The sequence below is a fragment of the Pimephales promelas genome, chromosome 1 (assembly GCF_988280905.1).
Source record: "Pimephales promelas chromosome 1, fPimPro1.hap1.1, whole genome shotgun sequence".
NCBI classification, from domain to species: Eukaryota; Metazoa; Chordata; class Actinopteri; order Cypriniformes; family Leuciscidae; genus Pimephales; species Pimephales promelas.
Window position 1 is genome coordinate 37,580,236 of NC_142769.1, and position 20,802 is coordinate 37,601,037.

A 20,802-nucleotide genomic window follows, 5' to 3' on the forward strand; every position below is an offset into this window, starting at 1 on the left:
GTGCAATGTGCTTAGTAAAATCACAAATGTCAGAACCGTTTTGTACCTTGGCAAACAAACAGAGGGGAGCATGTTTTCTTCGAGTATATTTAGAGCTCAGGTAAACTGAAATTCAAACTGACAATTGGGTGTAAAGAGTAGGGGTGTAACAATGTATAGTGCCACAATATATCGCAATACAAAAGTGCAACAATACGTATCGTGGATAGTGACAACACGTATCGTGGATAGTTCCCCCAAAGTAAAAATTACTGTGTGAGAAAAATATTATATTTTTTCAGACTTATTTTCATTTTTTTACATTATATATATTGTATAATATTAATAATAATATTATAATGCAATGGGGAATATGTGTGGGTCCTGATAGTGCTAAATGTCTGATGTAACCAGTAACAAGTGGCTGACATTATTTTAAATATATATAGTCAGTGACAGAGGACAAGCATATTCGTCTAAAACAATTCTTCAGCTTCAGAATCATGAATATTTTTATTCTGGTGTCACCATTGTCCTTGGGTTACAACTACAAGCACCAAGTCCAAACCTATTCATTTAAATCCACAAAGTAATATCAAAGTTAGCATTTTAATCAACAGTACATTTTTTGTTAACCTTTTATCATATGTCTTGGAGTATCGCAATAATATCTTATTGTGAGTTCAGTATCGTGATATGTATCGAATCGTGACATGAAGGTATCGTTACACCCCTAGTAAAGAGAAGCATCTTACAAATTGTTTTCACATTTAAACAGTGGTGGAGGAAGTACTGAATCTCAGTACTTAAGTAAAAGTACAAATAACCAGATAAATATTTACTTTAGTAAAAGTAGAAGTAACACACTGCAACCATACTTACTGTAAGTAAAAAGTAAAAAGTACCTGATTTTAACTGTACTTTAAGTATTAAAGTATTCATGTACTGTCAAGCTGCAGTACGTGCTGGTGCAATGTGCTTAGTAAAATCGCAAATGTCAGAACCGTTTTGTACCTTGGCAAACAAACAGAGGGGAGCATGTTTTCTTCGAGTATATTTAGAGCTCAGGTAAACTGAAATTCAAACTGACAATTGGGTGTAAAGAGTAGGGGTGTAACAATATATAGTGCCACAATATATCGCAATACAAAAATGCAACAATACGTATAGTGGATAGTGACAACACGTATCGTGGATAGTTCCCCCAAAGTAAAAATTACTGTGTGAGAAAAATATTATATTTTTTCAGACTTATTTTCATTTTTTTTACATTATATATATTGTATAATATTAATAATAATATTATAATGCAATGGGGAATATGTGTGGGTCCTGATAGTGCCTAATGTCTGATGTAACCAGTAACAAGTGGCTGACATTATTTTAAATATATATAGTCAGTGACAGAGGACAAGCATATTCGTCTAAAACAATTCTTCAGCTTCAGAATCATGAATATTTTTATTCTGGTGTCACCATTGTCCTTGGGTTACAACTACAAGCACCAAGTCCAAACCTATTCATTTAAATCCACAAAGTAATATCAAAGTTAGCATTTTAATCAACAGTACATTTTTTGTTAACCTTTTATCATATGTCTTGGAGTATCGCAATAATATCTTATTGTGAGTTCAGTATCGTGATATGTATCGAATCATGACATGAAGGTATCGTTACACCCCTAGTAAAGAGAAGCATCTTACAAATTGTTTTCACATTTAAACAGTGGTGGAGGAAGTACTGAATCTCAGTACTTAAGTAAAAGTACAAATAACCAGATAAATATTTACTTTAGTAAAAGTAGAAGTAACACACTGCAACCATACTTACTGTAAGTAAAAAGTAAAAAGTACCTGATTTTAAATGTACTTTAAGTATTAAAAGTAAAAGTACTTGCATAATTTATTTTCTTAATGTCTATTTTCTAATGATTATTAAAACATTTAATTCTAACTCATTCAAACTAATACTCCTATAATGATGTTCAATAATGATGGAAAAAAAAAATGTTGTCACCATTTCTGAAACAAGCTTGCAATACACATCATGCTTATCCTTACTATATGTAAATAACTATGGCAGTAAACGCGATTATTTTATGGTGTAATTCTGAACCTCTTGGCTTGCCATAATCCTAACCAAACGTATATTACACACGGTGCGTTTCCTATGCACGTAAAAACTAATTTTCGCGTATAAATTGCACTATAAACGCACTGCGTGCAAGACGCATTTAGTGTGACCAGAGCCCGTGACCGGGTTGATATCTCTATGGCAACCAAACGTCACTGGTGAGACAAACATGCAACGGACGGACGGTCAGATTACATTTTGGCAGGGGAAAAACTGATCAGAAAATGTAACCGAAGTTGTAGAAATGTAGTGGAGTAGAAAGTATAATAATTGCTTCAAAATGTATTGAAGTAAAAGTAAAAAGTATGCACTATTTATTCTACTTAAGTAAAGTAAAGATACGTGAAAAATGTACTTAAGTAAAGTAACAAAGTATTTGTACTTCAATGTACAATGTGAGATGTCAGTACGGGAAGCCCTTATTTCAGTCTGAAGTGAACAAAACAAAAAAACAGAAAAAAACTAAAACAAATAAACAAAAAAATGATATAATAATAATAAATTTAAATTATGCCACCTCAGGACAGGAAGTACACTCGATAGGCAGAATCCTACAGACACTATACATACCTGAGCTGCTATATTTGTTTAAGTGCCGTTAAGACTACATTGTGGTGAATGTCAGATGATGCAGAACATGAATGGCTCCCATGGAGATTATTGTGACAGAGAGTGCTTTAAGCAACGCCCTCACTTCAAAGAGCATCTCGCACTCGCAGTGTACAAAATTAGGATGTTGCAAGCGGTGCATCAATGAGAAAATTAGGGAAAAGTTCACAACAGGACATTAAAAAAATGCAATGTAATGTCTGGAAAAATCTTAATTTGTTATTTATACGGCCATGTTTGACACAGTCAAAGTCATGTTTTTGTTTGAAAGCACCTCTGAATAACTTGATCTAGAACAAAGTCGAGTGAAAATATTTGGTGAAATATAAATAAAAAAAAATCAACATGAGCATTTAAAGCTATTACAAGATTTCCAAACAGACTTTCTCAACAGTAACCAATGAATCTTTTCCAGTCTCATAAGATTTTCATAAGAGAAAGCAGAGTAACACTGTAACAGCGGGCTCACCACCCACCCTTCACTGACTGCTGCTGCTAAAATATATGGTTAAGATGAATCACACATTTGTCATTGTGTTACTGCACTTATTAGATGACTGCATGTTCAAGGCCTGTGGAAAATCATCACAGAGACATATCAGCACAGATGACTTAGTGCTAAAATGTTTGACTTCATTTTTGGATTTTATTAAGGTGAGCTTGCATTTAATATTATAACAAATTAAATAGAGAAAAATACAGAAAAAATTTAAAGAAAATATAAAAAAGAATAGTTTAAAGTACATTCATCTCTACTTATCTGCATTCAGAAGAAAAGAACTAGAAATCAAAATAGGAATTAAATGATGCTAAAGTAGGTGAAAATAATAATAATAAAATAAATAAATAAAGGGAAGTAACCAAAACACAATCATCGACTTTCAGTCCTTTACAACTCTTGGGACTTCTGGCAGTGGATTGCTTCTGATTGCCAGCTGGCACCTGATTGAGAGGCTAAAGTCAACCTTTTGAAGTAGTGAATACTTATAGTACACTTGCCCGGTTTCACAGACAAGGCTCAAGCCTATCACAGACTAAAATGTATGTTTGAGCGTTTTTAACTGAAAGTAACTTGCACTGACATATCATAAAATACCACTGTTATTGTTTTGTCTCAAGATGCACACCAGTAATGTTTTTATTTGTTGCCCTTGGCTTGCTCAGTTGGGGATATTCAAATTAAATGACCCATCATAACATTGATCAGCTCTACCAAACTTGATTGTCTTTTTTCCATGAATGAGCAAACACTGTTAAGTTGTCTTGTTTGATACTGTGAAGCAGCTTTGATACAATCTGTATTGTGAAAAGCGCTATATAAATATATTTGACTTGACTATTTTGACTATTTCTAAGGCACGTTCCTAATCCTGGCTTAATCTAACCCTTTCTGTGAACCCGGGCATCGATTAGTCAAGCAACAAATCATTTCCGGATGCAAAAAAGAAAGAAAAGAAAAAGAAAAAGAAAAAAGAAAAAAAGTTACGATGTTTAGGGCAATGGCTCTTGTGCCAGAAATGGGACCTTAATTTTTGCTGCAAGCTATTTCCATGGGTGGACCATGGGTGTTTTGTTTTTTTTCTCCTTTTCCTGCTTAGGAATTAGACTCAATAGGTTCATAGACTCAATTCCAGACTTTTTTAGCTTGGGAATGTACTAAACGATTGACTGTAATCTGCTTTCATATGCTGTCAAAGAGTCCCAAAATTGTCACCGCGTCTGTCAAAAGGTTTAGTACTTTGCAAGTGATTCATTATACCTATGATAAAAAATTGACTGGAAAAACGAGTTAATGAATTTCAATAAGACAGAGGCTGTGTTCGAAATGGCACACTAACTTACTACTTACTGCCCAGTACACAGAGCAAACTGACAACTATTTTTTTGAAGAAAAGTGTGTGAAATATAGTTTACAATATTGCAACATATAATATTTCAAGAGTAGTATGCTACAGTATTGTCACATGAGAAACACTGAACATTAAACAGCTGTCCTTGTTACCTTACAAATAAATGTTAACCATTTTTTTATGTGGAAGCCTGAATTAAAATGTCTTGCCTGTCAACTGTCCAGCAGTCTTAATCTAACCCATAAAAATGATGTTTGATGGTTTAAAGTTGATTTGGTGAAATAAAATAATGTTTTTCAATAAAAATCAGTTAATTAGATTTTTTTGCTCAAAAAAAAAATTACACTGAAAAATGTTGACATAAAATGGGCTTAATGTGGTGATGTAAATTAACAGGTTTGACTCAAGTTAAAACATATTAGCCTATCATGTCATGAAACAAATTTACTACATTATCGTAAGCTCATTTTAAGGGTTCCGGACAGGTAACAAAATAGCTCCTTCCAGCAACAAATACCACTTTTTACTATGTAGAATACATACTGTAGGTAAAAATACATCACTACAAGACCTGTAATCGCTGCGGGAATATGTCAGTCATTAAAACGTTCTGTTCCAAGACAATAGCTGTGCTCCTTAAAACATTTGGCCATGATCATAAACCATTACTATAGTTTATTTTGGGACACTTTAGTTTTGCATCTGGTTAACTTGGGATGAGAATGCATTAATGAGAAAGATTTGTTGATGTAATGGTCTAATTATCTAAGTAGTCTCTAAAGCTCTCTTAATTTACAAATGGTTCAATTGATCTTACTACTAAACACCAATGGTTTATTGCTGAACTTTATTGAACAGATTTAAATAGACACAATGAGACCATTATCTTTTTAAAGCTTCGTTGAAGCGTTGAACTGTTTGCGTCACTGAATTATTATTTTACTGTTTATCACTGTAAAGCTGCTTTGAAATCTATAAGGTGTTACATTCATAATTATTCCCCACCTCCAGTTTACTCACACCACAAGCTTCATGAAGATGAAACACGCGTTTACAGTATCCCATGCAGTGTCACAAACAGTTTTCACAAAGAAAAAAAGATTGATATTGTCACTATAAGACAAAACCCATTTATACTGTATAAGTATCACAATGTTAAATTTAAATAATATTTAGCATAAAACTTTGTTGTAAAAAAAAGTTGTTTTAAAAGTATTGGCCTAATTAGTCATATGCCATATGCCAACTGAAGGCATTTTGTTAAAAAAAATGTTTGTTTTTTTACATGAACATTGTTACGTGTTACAATTATCCCTGCTCTCCCTACTGCAAATTATATATATATATATATATATATATATATATAGACCATTTTGCAAGATGTAAACAAAACTGGTCCTGAAGCACTTCTGTTACAGTTTTGTTAACACTACATAAAAGCTGGGATAAAATACAACCAACAGAACATATAAAACTTAATCAAAATGTTAAACAAACATCCTTAAGATTTTTCTTTACATGTGAAATAAAGAAAACAGTTACAAACTGAAACAGGAAGTGTTTCTGGACCAGTGTTGTTTACATCTTGCAAAATGGTCTATATAAAATAAAGATAATCACTTCACAAATGTAATATGAAATCCAATTTTCCAAGAATTTTTTGTTTTGTTTTTTCAAGAACATTTGCTATCCACAGCTGTGCATCACCATCACATCAGCATGTGTCACCTTGAAAGTAATAAGCAGCAGTGGCCGCAAGCCAAGGTTACTGAATCAAAGCTGTCCTGAGGTCAACTCAACTACAGTGTGACTTGTCACATTGATTTATGGCAGTCATGACCAATGAAAACAGCTTCTACATTATTCTCGACAAGCTTTTGCGTAATTTGGTTTAAATGTGAAAAATTGTGGTGTGATTTTGTAAAGGTAGCCATAAAGTCTCACAGGGGTGACAATAATGTCCACTACACTTTTCCACTACACAGTACCAGCTCGACTCGATTCGACCCGGCTTTGTTTGGTTTTCCACTGTGTAAAAGTTGTACCAGTACCTGCTTTTGGTACTTTTTTTAGTATCACCTCCGGCGAGGTTCTGACTAAAATGTGACGTGAAAACAATGCCGAATGCTGATTGGTCAGAGAGAATCGTCACCATTCACTGCGTCATCACTACACGCACAAGATGGAGTATCCAGAATATCCCCGCCATCTTTAAATAGTTTGGCCACTACTATTATTATTATTAAAGCAACTCGGAAGAATATGCCGTGGTCAAACGAGGCGGTGCAGACTTTCCTTTGTTTGGTTGCCGAAGAGAGGATCCAGCGAGATGTGAAATGAGATACAGTGCACTTATTAGTTACAGTTTTTTAACTGCCTCTTTTCCTCTATATATCTGAAAAAATATATATTTAATTCATCCTTTTTAAGACAAAAATCATCAATGTCACCAAGTAACCAGTGCAGCTTGTGTTATTTTATGTGCTTTGCTGCAAAAAGGCGATGAAAAGTATGTGCAAAAGCACTACATTTTGAAATACTCATTAAAAGGAGTAAAACAAATATTTTATGTTTAAGCATAATAATGGAGTTTGCTGTTGCTAAGCCAATATAAATATAATGAATTTAAAATTATCAGTTTTTTTTTTAAAACGTATCTGCTACTTCTCAGTATTTACTGAAATATATTATCACCATTTTTCTTGTCTGCCATTTTGGATTTTTTTTTTTTTTTTTTTTTTTTACACTTTGGCTTGTCATATAACATCATGGACTTGCCTTCTCCATTAAATTCAAATCATGAAATTAGTATTACAGTCAAGGATTTTTGGCACCCTTGTTCCGTGCCCTGTTACCCAAGTTCCCTAAGCCCCCTAAGTTCCCTTGTTTAAGTTCAGTGTGGTCGGATCTTGTCAATTTTATGGTTGTGTTTGCTTGCATGCCACTGTTTGAATTTTTTTCGCTCACGTTTCTTTTCCCTTTTACACTTTTTATTTATTACTCATCTTCTTCAGCTGGTTCTCATTCTCTCATTCCCACACCTGCTCTCTATCATTAACCGCTCTCTCTATTTCTAGTCTCTCTTTTCCCCCTTTCTTTGTCGGTTTATTGTTGACCGTCACGTGAGCTACTAACCTTCGATGCAAAGAATATCTGTTACCTGTCACGGCCATTGCGGCTCAGCCTTATTTCAATTAAAAACAATTGTAGGCTACCTGCTTTTGGTCTCCCTGCGTTCCTCTCTCACTACAGATCGTGACAATTAAAATGACTTTTGGATCAGCCTATGGAAGCACATTTATGATGCTATAAAATGTGTCCACCATAGAATTTTGGAACTGAGCGACTGAGAATACATTTTCACGTAAAACCCTATCAAATTGTATTGCTTATTCATCAGACCAGAACAAACATATTTAAAATGCCATTGCTTTCCCTCAATATTTCATTTAGAACAAAACCACCTAATTGGTCCATCTGCACAAGCAGAAAGATTCCATATGCTTCATAACCAAACATAACCAAGTACTATGTCTTCAGAAAAAAAAACTTATTGCTCATGTATCAGTCTTCACATGCTGACATGTCTTGATATATATGTGGGGCTACTGTATATTGAACCATTTTTCAACAAGTAAAGCTACAATAAATTTATTTTATCCAATTCATCTATGCAAGAACATTCTAACTTAACCCTCAGCACATCATTTTCAAACATTTAGTATTTACCACTATAACATGTCTGCCATATTTAGCTGCTAAAATTGTGTTGAATGCATTCTTTGTCTTTCTGCTAACATTCTGCTACAACTGTCCGAATGTAGAAAATGATGTGTGATAGATGACTCATTTTTTCCATTGCCCAGGGGTCAATGGTTTGTTCTCCTCACACCAAGTCATGAATCTCTATAATGCCACCACTTTCTGAATAACAGCTCACAGTTTTCTTGTTGACCAGATTATTGGCATTTATCAGTTGTTTGTCTCATTTATACTGGTACTGTATATACATGCATATATATATATATATATATATATATATATATATATATATATATATATATATATATATATGAGACTGAATAAATAAGCTTTCCATTGATGTATGGTTTGTTAGGACAATATTTGGCTGAGATACAACCATTTGAAATTGGTAATCTGAGGGTGCAAAAAAATCTAAACAGTAAGAAAATCACCTTTAAAAGTTTCCATTTCTGTTGGCGATCACCCTTAAACTTCTATATATGTATGACATGCAATATGTCTTCATTACTAGAATTTCAACTGTAAATCTAAGAAAATTAAGCTCCAAAACATGAATGATTCACCAGCCTTTTTGAGATAATCAACTGAGAATCTCATTGAATGCAATATCATTTTAGTATTTAAATACCGTTCAAAAGAAAAAGTGGACACTTTTAATTGCCTGATTAATGGCCTTGAGCATTGTGACTCAATAAAAATGAACTTTGCAAATGAAATACAAGTCACAAAAACATTACAGATGTAGCAGCTTTCTTTAACATAGAAACAGTTTGTTATCTTATTGAGTTAAATATAGTCTTATATGCATGGGGTGAAACAAACATAACCTCAACGTACACACCACTAAACTTTGTTCATTTTAAAATACCCTTTAAGTTACTTCCCTTCAGCAGACACTTTTTATAATTACTCTATTGCAAGAACAGTCTATGAGAAGCACAGTTGGGTGAAGTGACTAACCTTTGAGCGAACAGCTGAGTCTGACAGAGGGCTCATTACATAATTGAACCAGCTAAACATGCTCTAGCACCCCAAATAACCAATAAGGTAGACTTCATTTACAATTTCTTTACAAGTATTAATATGCCTGCTTTATATATTTCTTGATGATGGTTGAAAAGTTTCTAGGTTGAAATAAAAGATGATCTAATTCACCTTTAATGAAACTCTTGCTGTTGAAAAATAATAAGATGCCGCTTCCACTACCACTACCACTACCTGGATGCATTTAAATGAATTGTGAAATGGCTACTGGCGACCTAGAAGTGACAGATTAAAGACTTGCTCTTAAATAATAATGTCAATAACCTCCTTCCTTCTATAGGAAGGTTGATAAATGAGAAGGGTACTTTAAAAGTAAACACCCACAAGGCTTATGTGAGCAATTTTACAAAACTAAATCTCACTCTCTCACTCTCCAAATGGATCTCACTCTCCTTTAACAAGAAAAAAGAGTCAATAATGCTTCCAGAGTTCCAATGCTAGAAAAAAATACAAGGAAGGAAGCACTTTCAACTTGTTCTGAATAACTCAGAGATGACTGTTTTGGTAAATTAACATTGGCATGTTACATTTCGATTACTCAACACAATCTTTTAACAACACTGCATTCATATCTACAGCTAATGCCAAAAAATAAACTCTAAAAATAAACTTAAACTAACAATTTAAAAAAATGTTTAAAGCAGTAACACCAGGTTCACACATACTCTGTTTGCAGTACGTACAGTATGCAATTGCAGGAGCAGCACGCTATTGTGCTTTTTCATATGCTAAGTTTGCAGTGACCAACTGATCCCAAGCAGGGCTCGCAGCATTCTGCAGTGGACATCCAACCCCGCCCACATCCAAGTGTGATGTCAGAAGCCGGAAAACGGATTTGTTGTATGTAGGTTTCAGACTGAAAGAGTTTTTAGGGGTAAGGGTTTTGATCGGGTTTAAGTATGGTCTGTTGTAAAAAGAGAAATAAAAGTATAGTCAATGAAAAATAATGATGTGTGAGGTTTAAGTCTTCTCGATGCTTCCTCCTGTTACAAAGTTAATGATGAAGCACAATCAGTAATGTGATTGACATGACCAATACAATTTTAAGTATCGGCTGCAGGGTGGGGTTTCCGCTGAACTGGTTTGGGGGAATCAAATCAAAAAATCACGCTAATAAGAATGTGATGTATTTGGACATGGGTGTGGCTCTCACGTGTGGATGTGGGCAGGGTTGGATGTCCACCGCGGCCTGCGGCGAGACACTTCTCACTGCTGCACAGCTGTGTACCACAAACACAACATTTATTCATTAGTTTTAATTCCAATCCAAAAAGTTGTTACTTAAAAAGTTGTCTGCATTGCGATTTTCTTTGTACACAGTACAGTTATACAATCTTTCATAGACCTATTAACGTTCAAACACACTAAATTATTAAATTAAACATGTTATTCAATGCATTACTTGTATATAGATTTATATATTAAGTTGCTCAAGCAAGTAGGGAAACATTTAAATGTGTAGACCTACTTTTCTTATGCTTAAATCATTATCACTTTGTGGGTGATACAGAACTTAATGTTTCTCCACTTCAACAATAAACTGAGCGTCATCCATTATGTAGCCTTCTTGTTCCTTGTAGTTCTCAAACCACCAGCCTGTCAGATTATCACTTTCTGTGGAGATGCAAGCTCTTCACACAGCACAGTTTGTTATTTTATATGTGGGCATTTCACATAAAAACAAAACAAAAAAAAACCACTTTTACTATCATTTTGACATCATCCGTGTGCAGTGTGAATGCTCTAACCTCTTAACACAAGCACCAAAAAAATATACAACGCATGCACTACAGACAGAGAGTATGCATGGACCTGGCGTGAGACACAAGAGGTGATTTTATGACATGTTATTATCACGTTTAGGATATTGTGAGATAGAATCAAAAACCCATAACATAATAAAATAACAGAAAAGCATGGCTTCAAATTTATAATCATAAACAATTCTACCGTCAAGTACACAGTTCATTAGCAAACAGAAACAGTAAAAAAGAAACAGTAACTTCCAGTTAATTGATGCAATGTCACTGGCAATGTCAGATGTGTATTGATTCTGTGCCAAACTATAGTTTTTTTGTTGTTGTTGTTGTTGTTTTTTGGTAAGATAATTTTAACAATTTTAACCTAAAACCTTTTTATTTTAAAAAGCTGTTTACTCCCTTCTGACTACCTGACAACCTTCCAGAAGAGAACATTAATCAGGGCCCTCAGATTTCATGGGCAGAAAGGTTCAGAGGTGAACGAAAGAATAAAATATAAATAAACAATTAACACTTCTCAACATGCCTTGCAGCCTGGTTTGGCTTAATTATCCTCTATCGTAATAATTATCTATTTTTCCCCCTGTTTTAGTTAATGTGTGGATGAGTAACTGGTCGTAAGAAAATCAAAACAAGTGTTTTTATAATAAAGCTGCATTCAGACACAATCAGACAATTAGAAGCAGACAGAAGTAGACTAAGTGCTGGAGAAACGTTACTCATATTTTATGTGTTACAGGGACGTTAGGGTGAGATCTTCTATCTCTCTCTCTCTCTGCTGCTTTAAACATTTCTGTTTTAAAATATTCCAGCCTGCGAATGCATTTCCCTTGCGAACTCCACATCTCTGACTCTGAGACAGTAATTAGAGCAGTGCAGTAGTCTCTGTTCTGTGCCCCTTTTCAGCCCATTAGGGAGAAAGGGCTTATGCTCACAGCTTACAGTGAGGAAATCAAAAGAACAGCGTATGTTTCCAGCGTATTGTGTGTTTTCCACAAGAAACACTTCTAACACTTCTAAGTTAAATAACATGTTATTTGATAGTGTAGATATTATCTAATCATACACTCTAAAAAATGCTGGGTTGTTTTAACCCAATTTTGGGTCAAATATGGACAAACCCGAAATGTTGGGTTAAAAATGTAATGTAAAAATTTAACCCAACGGCTGGGTTAGTCCATATTTGACCCAAAGTTGGGTTAAAACAACCCAGCATTTTTTAGAGTGTAATGTAACCTTAAATGTCACATTTAAAAAAGTTAAAGCATCTTTTCTGAATAAAATAAAATTGATTTAAATGTTGTTATGTTAAATGATTGAATATGGAGCAAAATAAAATGTTATTTCTAGTTTTTATGTAATCTTTCAAACATGATTAAATCATAGTGCAATGAAGCTGCCAATGAAATTTCTCTCATTTGAATGGTGACCTAATAAAAAAAAACCCATGCATGAATTATAAGACCATTAACCAAGACATGAGCCCACTCCATATAGGCTAAGAAACAGAACTAGAGCATTTATTGTTTAGCTGCAGACAGTAAATGGTTTAGTTTCAGTCACTGGTGTATGGTTACCACAGAAACCGATCTCATGTTTCATTTATAGGCTGAGTATATGTCAGGGGTCACATCTCCAGGGGCCAGACCTGACGGACAACACTTATTACGGTTTAAAACAAAACCGATTTGCACCCACACATACACAGAGGCACAACGATGTGCTCTCCTCGCACTCGCAGTATAGATCAGAGTTGCATTGTGAGCAGAATCAACAAAAAGCCTTATAAATCTGCTCCCCTGTGCCAAATTAAGGTCGATAGGAAGTGAGAAGAACACTTTACCTAGCCTTTAGGTTGGTTGACCAGCATCAACATCCTCTAATTAACCCAACACTATCTCACGACAAATTCGTACGAGTGAGTAAAATGTGACTGACTCTTACGATTTGTCTAAACCCCAGTGATGGTTAAGTTTAGGGGCGGGGTCAGAGTTAGGTCCTTCATACCAATTCATACAAATTGGGCAACTTTGGCAAAAAATATGTAAGATTTAGCAAAAATCTAACAAAGGTGAGGTCGTGAGGTCGTATGAGTTCGAACGAATTAGCCACCTCGTAAAATTCGTACGAATTGTCGTGAGATCAAAAACTTGGTCATTAAAAAAAAAAAGGTATTTGTTCTGGAATTTTGACACAATGTCCAACCACAAGGAACATTTTATATCATGTTGTTAGCAGACATGTGTCAAACAGCATTTTTTTGTTTGTTTTTTTATTGAGAATATTTCCTCAGCAGGTACCAATAACAAATCAGAATCAATATGATTGTAGTGCAATAAGTGCAACTCATTTTTTAAGTGGGCCTTGGGATACTAAACCAACCAGGGAATCAGAAAAAGGATAGTACTTCTAGGGGTTCAAGCACAAGCTAACACTGCCACTGAGATTAATAAAAATGCTAATGGCTAGCTCTCTTTCTCGCTCTCACCTTTTCTGAGGTGAAAAAATTCTGAGCAGAGATGCGAAATTAATCCCACAAATCAAGCATCTGCCTTATAGAGCGAGCGTGGCTTTACATAAGTCATGCAATGGTTCCACTTTTCTATCAGAATAACACAGTAGATGTTCTATGCACTTCACTGAGCGATTCAACCCCTATTGGAATTCACTCAGTGTGCTGCAGTAAATTATATGAAATGTGTGTGCCTCCCACCAATTCTGCACCATCACAGTCCTCATATTTTTTACTATAGTAAAGTGTGAAAAAAGAAATAGACAACTGCACCTTCGCTAAGCGCTGCCTTAACAAATTTGCCATCCAACATTTTCTTAGACGAGCTAAGTCCATGGAGGTACGGCGCGCTTTGGCGCTTTTCCACTGCATGGTATACGTTACGGCTCGGCTCGGTACGGCTCACTTGTGGTGCTTTTCCACTGCATGGTACAGTACGGTACGGCTCGCTTTAAATGGTACCTGATCTGTTGAGGTTCCAAGCGTACCGTACCAGTACTAAATGTGACGTGAAACACTGCAGATCACTGATTGGTCAGACAGAATCGTCAGTACCAGCGTCATTCTATTTGCGACCAAAAGACATCGACACGAGAAACCAAACCCACTAGATTTAAATAGCCAGTAACAGCCACCGCTGTTATCGATCAGTTTATAATCTCACCCACATTAAAGCAGTACTAACTGCAGTGGAAAAGCAATCGAGCTAAAGCGAACTGAGCCGTGCCTTGTCGAGCCGAGTCGTACCACGCAGTGGAAAAGCGAAGCGAGCCAAACCGTGCCGCGCCGAGCTGAACCGTACTGAGCCGTAACAGCAGTGGAAAAGTGCCATTACAGTAGTGACACATGGCACCCTGAGAGGATATAAGCAGTATTTTATTTCCCTTACTCCACATTGTTATAGTTAACTTAAAAAAAAAACACTCCAAATTAGAGCCAGACCGATATATCGGCAGGCCAATATTATTGGCCAATATTAGGGATTTTCCAAACTATCGGCAGTTATAATGGCCGATAAATGAATATTTGTATAAAGTTTGTATAGTTTTGTCCACCAGAGGGCACTCTACACCATCCCTGTTGGCAAGACTCGTTGAGACATACATTGCTTGAATAACAATTAAAAGAACATCCCTATCAGTTCTCTTAACTAAAATAAGCATGACAAAATTTGTGACTATCATGTCCAGTTTTGCTGCAGTTAAATAAGCCGAGAGTGAAGCGGAATTAGCTAGTAATAGTTACATTACGTTGTCACAGTGTACTTGACTGACTGTCGTTTTAACTTTTGACAATGTGACTTAAGTATTTCTTTAATAGCGCTTGACAGTTATAGCAATGAGACGTATCATCTCTCCTTGGTCTGTTATATTGAAAATGTATGTTTTACAATTTGCAGTATGACGTAATCCATTGCTAAATTATGGCTCATCATAGATTAGCTAACCACAAAGCTAGCTAATGTCACTATCATCAGTCTGTTCTGTTGTGACAATAAAAGAAACAAGTTTCTTTTTAAAATGCATTATCATATTATTTTAGTTAAAACTCATAAATAACTACAAATGACTAATGTTAGGGAAATCTGTTAATGCTTTGTTGCGCGTTTCTGAAGTAAAAAATAAAATAAAAAAATATCGGCCGAAATATCGGATTTTAAAACCAGCAAATATTTGTATCAGTATCGGCCTTCAAAATCCTTTATCGGTCGGGCTCTAGTCCAAATATTTTTGATAAATTTAAATAAAAATAAATAAATCAAAATGTTAGAAATGTTAGCAACTAAATCAAGCGAAGCATTAGTTCTGGCATGTCATGTCAGTCAAGCTCGCATCAGCTGACTCTCAGTTGATCCACATCTACCTATTGGGAATACAACACCTATCACAGTATAAGGTCCATTCAGTATTATCAGCAGCTTTATCATTTTGCTCAGGAACTAATTAACCTTCTCCATCCCCAGCTCCCCTTGTTCACAGCCAGAATTTGAAAATCACAGAGGCTGCATTTGAAATGGCATACACTTTGAGCAGGTACTTCTTTTGAACAAATATTTACTTTGTGGCCATTAAAAAAAGTATGTTTTGTAAAATATAAATTTTTGTAGTTTCACTGCCCGGTGAAAATACAGTTTCACTGCGGTTCACAACTCCTGTTGCCTCATGGGATAGTTAAGCGTTTTTTTCTTTTTTTTTCGCCTAATATAGACGATGCGCACCAGAGAAACAAGCACATAGCCATCTTTAGAATTTTGTTTTTGCAGTAGCTCTATATTTCTATAGCATCGCTGTTAAAGAGTAATTAGATGGTGATGTGGATAAACGAAACGAAACGGATAACGAAAGTTATCATGAGCATTGTAGTGTTTGAAGAGGATGTGATAACAAATGTCAGTAGATTTTAAAAAGAACAATTCATTCATAAATCCGTAAGATCGTGCTGTGGATATACAAACTGGAAGACAACACAAGTGCAGCACTGAAAATGGGCGGGGCTACATAAGGTCTATAGTTGGGAAGTGTTCGGATCAAGCGTGCCGCACAAGTCCACAAAAGTGGAGCCAAAACGTCTCGATCGCCCCCCTGTGACCGGTCCTAGTATAGGTCGTAAACCCCGCCTCCCCATGTTTTTCAACTGGACGTGAGACAATTAAACAATTAAAATACACTTCACATATCCTTTTTCCAAAGATAGTTTGTCATTTACTGTAGTTTATATCACGCTGATGTAATTTCAAATGTTTGTTTTTAAAATAAGTTTGTATTTAATGCTTTAAGTTCGTTATTTGATGCTTTAAACACGGTGCTGTGACATCATGATTGACAGCTGTGATTGACAGGTTCTCTGTGTGAAGTAGTCACTGCTGAAGTACCAGCGGACTTTTTTCATAATGTTGACTATGTGGTTAGTAGTTGTATTTACCTTATTTTAACGAGGTACATCAATCAGTGGGCATCATTGGAGACAAAGGGCACTTAAGAAAAGTGCAGGGCGTGTGCTTGCAAAAGATTCAGTGAGAGTGAGGGCGCGGCCTTGATTTCGCGGCTTTACTTCCTGCTCCCGACTGCGCATGACTGCTCCCGTGCAAGTGCGCAGACTCAAGTCCCAAGATGTCAGCGCCATATCGGGACATTGGCGGCTTCAGTTCTCTCCGATGGAAAAGAGCGGACGAGCGTCGTCGATCTTTTTTTAAGTCTATGGTTCGGATGCAGCCTGTGTTCTCAAGTTCTTTCCTATTCGATGTTCTGTAAAGCTGGTTGGAGTTAGCAACAGTAACAAAGCAGGCTGACTTTAGCAAAGGGTCAATTACATGCATCGATTGCATACTTCTATGACTACTGTGGAAAGTGAAAAAAAGTAGGAATAAATTATCATCAGGTCTGCCTGGGCATTGTGTCTTATTAGCTTCCTAATGAGATCACTTGACATTTATTTGGATAATCGGAGCAGACTCCCCTCTCTTTAACATAAATATAAAAGTGCTTAACGACATTGAAGTTTGCCTGTGTGCCGAAAACAATCTGCACCAAACACCTGGGTGTTACATCACTGTTAATGGGGACACCGCACTGGTTTTTGATTAGACTGCCTGAGAGCAGCTCCAGACCTGATGAGGATGGCTGACAATTATAATGCCTGCTCGATCTGTGCACTGTAATCAGCGCCATACTTCCATTAAATCCCAAACCAGCTCAAGGGATCATTCTGGAGCTGATCTAATGGCAGGTAGAGGCTAAATTAAAAGGGTGAGGGGAATGTTTTTCTGCATAGTTGAAAGGATTACAGTCAGCTGAACAAAACATTGTGGGGCTTTGTCTCCATCTATTCGCTGTGCATCATACAGAACTATGATCTGCGATGTACTCCAGCCTGATGTTCTGGCAGGTATTGTCTCTTTTATCCGTTCATCAGAGACGGTCCTCAGTGATGGAAAGTATTCCCTTTGTTTGGAAGAGAAGCACCAGCTGTTCTCTGAAGCGCTGTCTTTGCCGAACACTTCCTACATTTACCTCTGTGCCCTATCACCCACATGCATTCACAGACACTGAACAAGGGTCTTGGAGGAGAGAGATGGAGAGACAGATACTGCGTCTGAAATCGTATGAGTATGTATACCCTCTTCGGTTCTGGTGAAGAGTGGGTTTTTTGGTATGCGGGTGATACGTAACACAATCCCAGAATTGTTAAAAAACCCAACTTAAATATCAGATATTAATTTTTGTCACCTATCTGGTAATGATCAAAATTATGAATGGCTTATATTGGCCGGAATTGTATTATCCTATAGCGTTTTTGTTTTTTTTTACTAACTTTTGAATTTGACTGCTCCAGTGCCATGGCCTTATGTGGAATAGCAATGTAACTGATTGCGCACTTCTGTCATCTGGCTATTGTTCATCAACTGATTCATAAATAATACATATTTAAATAACAAACCACTTTTGCTTACTAATAGAGAAGTGTGAAGCACGGAATGAGCTTCATGTGCATGGAGAAATGCAAGGATGCCTCAGGCTATAGGGCATCTTTCTGTAGTTCCTCTGTGGAGCAGTGAGAGAGCAGTCATAGCATACCAATCACATCCTGGGTTTTCAAATGTGTCACCTATACTGCAGACATCTCCAGTATCTTCCTCTGGTTCATAAGGAGAGGCACTGAGGCAGATTTCATGATGCCTGTAGAGAATTGGGAAGCTGACAGTGGAGCTGAGAGGATGCTGAAGCTAGACTAATAAATACACGAGAGATGCCCTGGAAAGAGCACGTGTTGAAATAGAAACGAGATGTTTGGCTCACCAAAGGAACGTTGATATGCAGTAACCCGTTTTAAAACAAAAATGACCGTCAGTTTTCAGTCATGTGGTGATTGACTCTCCATTCAGATTGAATTCTCCATTCAGCTGTCAAATCAGATTCTACTCGCTGAACAAGCGCCTTTGTGGACAGGAAAACCAAAATAGTCTACAGCATCAGGTTAGCAAACAATAACTATTTGTCAGTAAAAGAAGCCATTTGTTGTTTTTCCTTAGAATCAGGAACTTTATAACGACACACAACTTCGGTCGTTAAAATCAGCGTCTTCTCTCACCGTTAACGACTGGGTTGGTTTCGCTGCTCGCGTTTCTCATCGCGGTTACTTTGATCATATTAATTATTTAACATGCACGTAAAAAAAACAGATGTTTACAGTCTGTTTACATGCTGACGGCGTGCTTACCTGTCATAACTCCATCGACTGTATGACATGCTCTTATTGTTGCTCAGTCCGTCCATGGCCATCTGCGGTCAACAACTGCTGATTACACAGCGACGCCGAGACGTATAATATTGTTTGTGTCTTGTGTTAAATCCTCCGTCTTCGATAAAGTGAACGTCTTTGTAGATGCTTCTAGTGGGGAGCTGTAGCCTTAGAAAACCGTTAGGTTGAGGGGTTTAAAATAGGTGGACTGAACCACTGGCTGTGAGAGGGGAAATGTCAGTTGTTAAAATGAGCGCACACGTTTAGATTTATTTCTTGAACGAAATATCGCAGTTATCCGTTTTTTTTTTGTTGGCAGAGTATTAGTAACCTCGAGTCTTTTCAACTTAAAAAAATTTCTCTCTGTAGAGAAGACGGACGAACTGGGTGAATATTTGATCAAAAAGAAAGCCGATGAGCTGTAACATGTTTAGCATGTGCATTATGATGATGCATCAGACAATAGGTCTATAGTATTCGGGAAAATACATTTAATTAAAGCACCTCTTCTGGCACAATAGGCCTCCGAAATCCCAGCTGAATTTTTTTTTATTAAATGTAGGTAAACAATTGATCATTTTGATCAGTTAGGCCTATTTTTTAAAGCTATGTAAAATAGTTATGTGGTAAGGTTCAGACGAGGTGATGGAAGAAGGCAAAGGGGTCGGCAAATACTGGAGCTTGTGTGCTTTAATAGACAGAACAGAAAAATACTCCTTCCACAGCGACTGAGCGCTTCAAAATAAATTCAACAGAACAATAGAACAGACTCGTTCCAGCTGATCCACAGCTTCCTTCCCACTCGAATGGTTCACTCTTTCCACAGCTTACAGCTTCCTTCGGTTTTGGACAGTTCACTCTTTCCACAGCTTTCCAGCTCCCGGTGTCTGCACACAAGCTCCAGACTCTCTCAAATGAAGCGTCCCACTGAACTTATATACTTATATACTTATAAGTATATACTTATATAAGCTTATATACTCTCCCAACGCCAATCACTGCAATCACAGACAGGTGTTTATCATTTGAACTTAACCCGCTTATTTCCCGCTCGACTCCTCCCCCGCTCTCCCGCTGCAGACAGCGCTGAACCACGCCCCCCATACCACATACCCCCACCGCCCGCCTCAGGCCGGGGAGCCCCGCCCTCCTCAGCGACTTGAGAACCGCTCGCAAATGCTGCACATGCCGCGGCCAATCGTTACTATAGATGATAATGTCATCCAAGTACGCCGCAGCATATGCAGCATGCGGCCGTAGAATCCGGTCCATCAAGCGCTGGAAGGTGGCGGGTGCCCCGAACAAACCGAACGGAAGGGTGACAAATTGGTGTAATCCGAACGGCGTCGTGAAAGCAGTCTTTTCTTTGGACATTGGAGATAAGGGGATCTGCCAATATCCCTTCGTTAAATCCAGTGTCGAATAAAAACGAGCCGTGCCTAGCCGATCGAGTAACTCGTCAACCCTTGGCATTGGATATGCATCGAACTTCGATACAGCATTCACCTTGCGGTAATCCACACAGAACTGGACGGTGCCGTCGGTTTTAGGCACTAAAACTATCGGGCTTGCCCAGTCACTGTTGGATTCCTCTATTACCCCCATATCCAGCATCGCCGCTAATTCATCCTGAACTACCTTTTTCTTATGTTCAGGTAATCTATATGGCCGGCTGCGAACCACCACGCCCGGCTCCGTCTCAACGTGGTGCTGTATGAGATTCGTTCGGCCAGGGAGGGGTGAGAACACATCTGCGAATTCCGCTTGTAGCTGTTGGATGTCAGCGATCTGGGACGGTGAGAGGTGGTCCCCACAAGCGGCCAGAGGGCGGGATTGCACTTTTACATTCGCCTCTGGCCCGAGATCCTCCTCCCCACTCACCACCGTCGCCAGCATCGCTGACTCCACCTCA

The 20,802-nt window shown here is 37.2% G+C and overlaps 1 protein-coding gene across 3 annotated transcripts in view; it reads right to left on the reverse strand.

Moving 5' to 3' along the window:
- tub (TUB bipartite transcription factor) overlaps window positions 1–19,086 on the reverse strand; it is a 74,384-nt gene extending 55,298 nt beyond the window's left edge. For 2 of the 3 annotated variants that reach the window (XM_039688607.2, XM_039688604.2), the window contains exon 1: window positions 18,870–19,085. In XM_039688607.2, coding sequence (XP_039544541.1) covers window positions 18,870–18,931 — 62 coding nt within the window. In that variant the 5' untranslated portion in view covers window positions 18,932–19,085. Of the gene's footprint in view, window positions 1–18,869 lie in introns of all 3 variants that reach the window. The other variant, XM_089129598.1, reaches the window with a different exon arrangement.
- Between the last annotated feature and the right edge of the window lie 1,716 nt (window positions 19,087–20,802).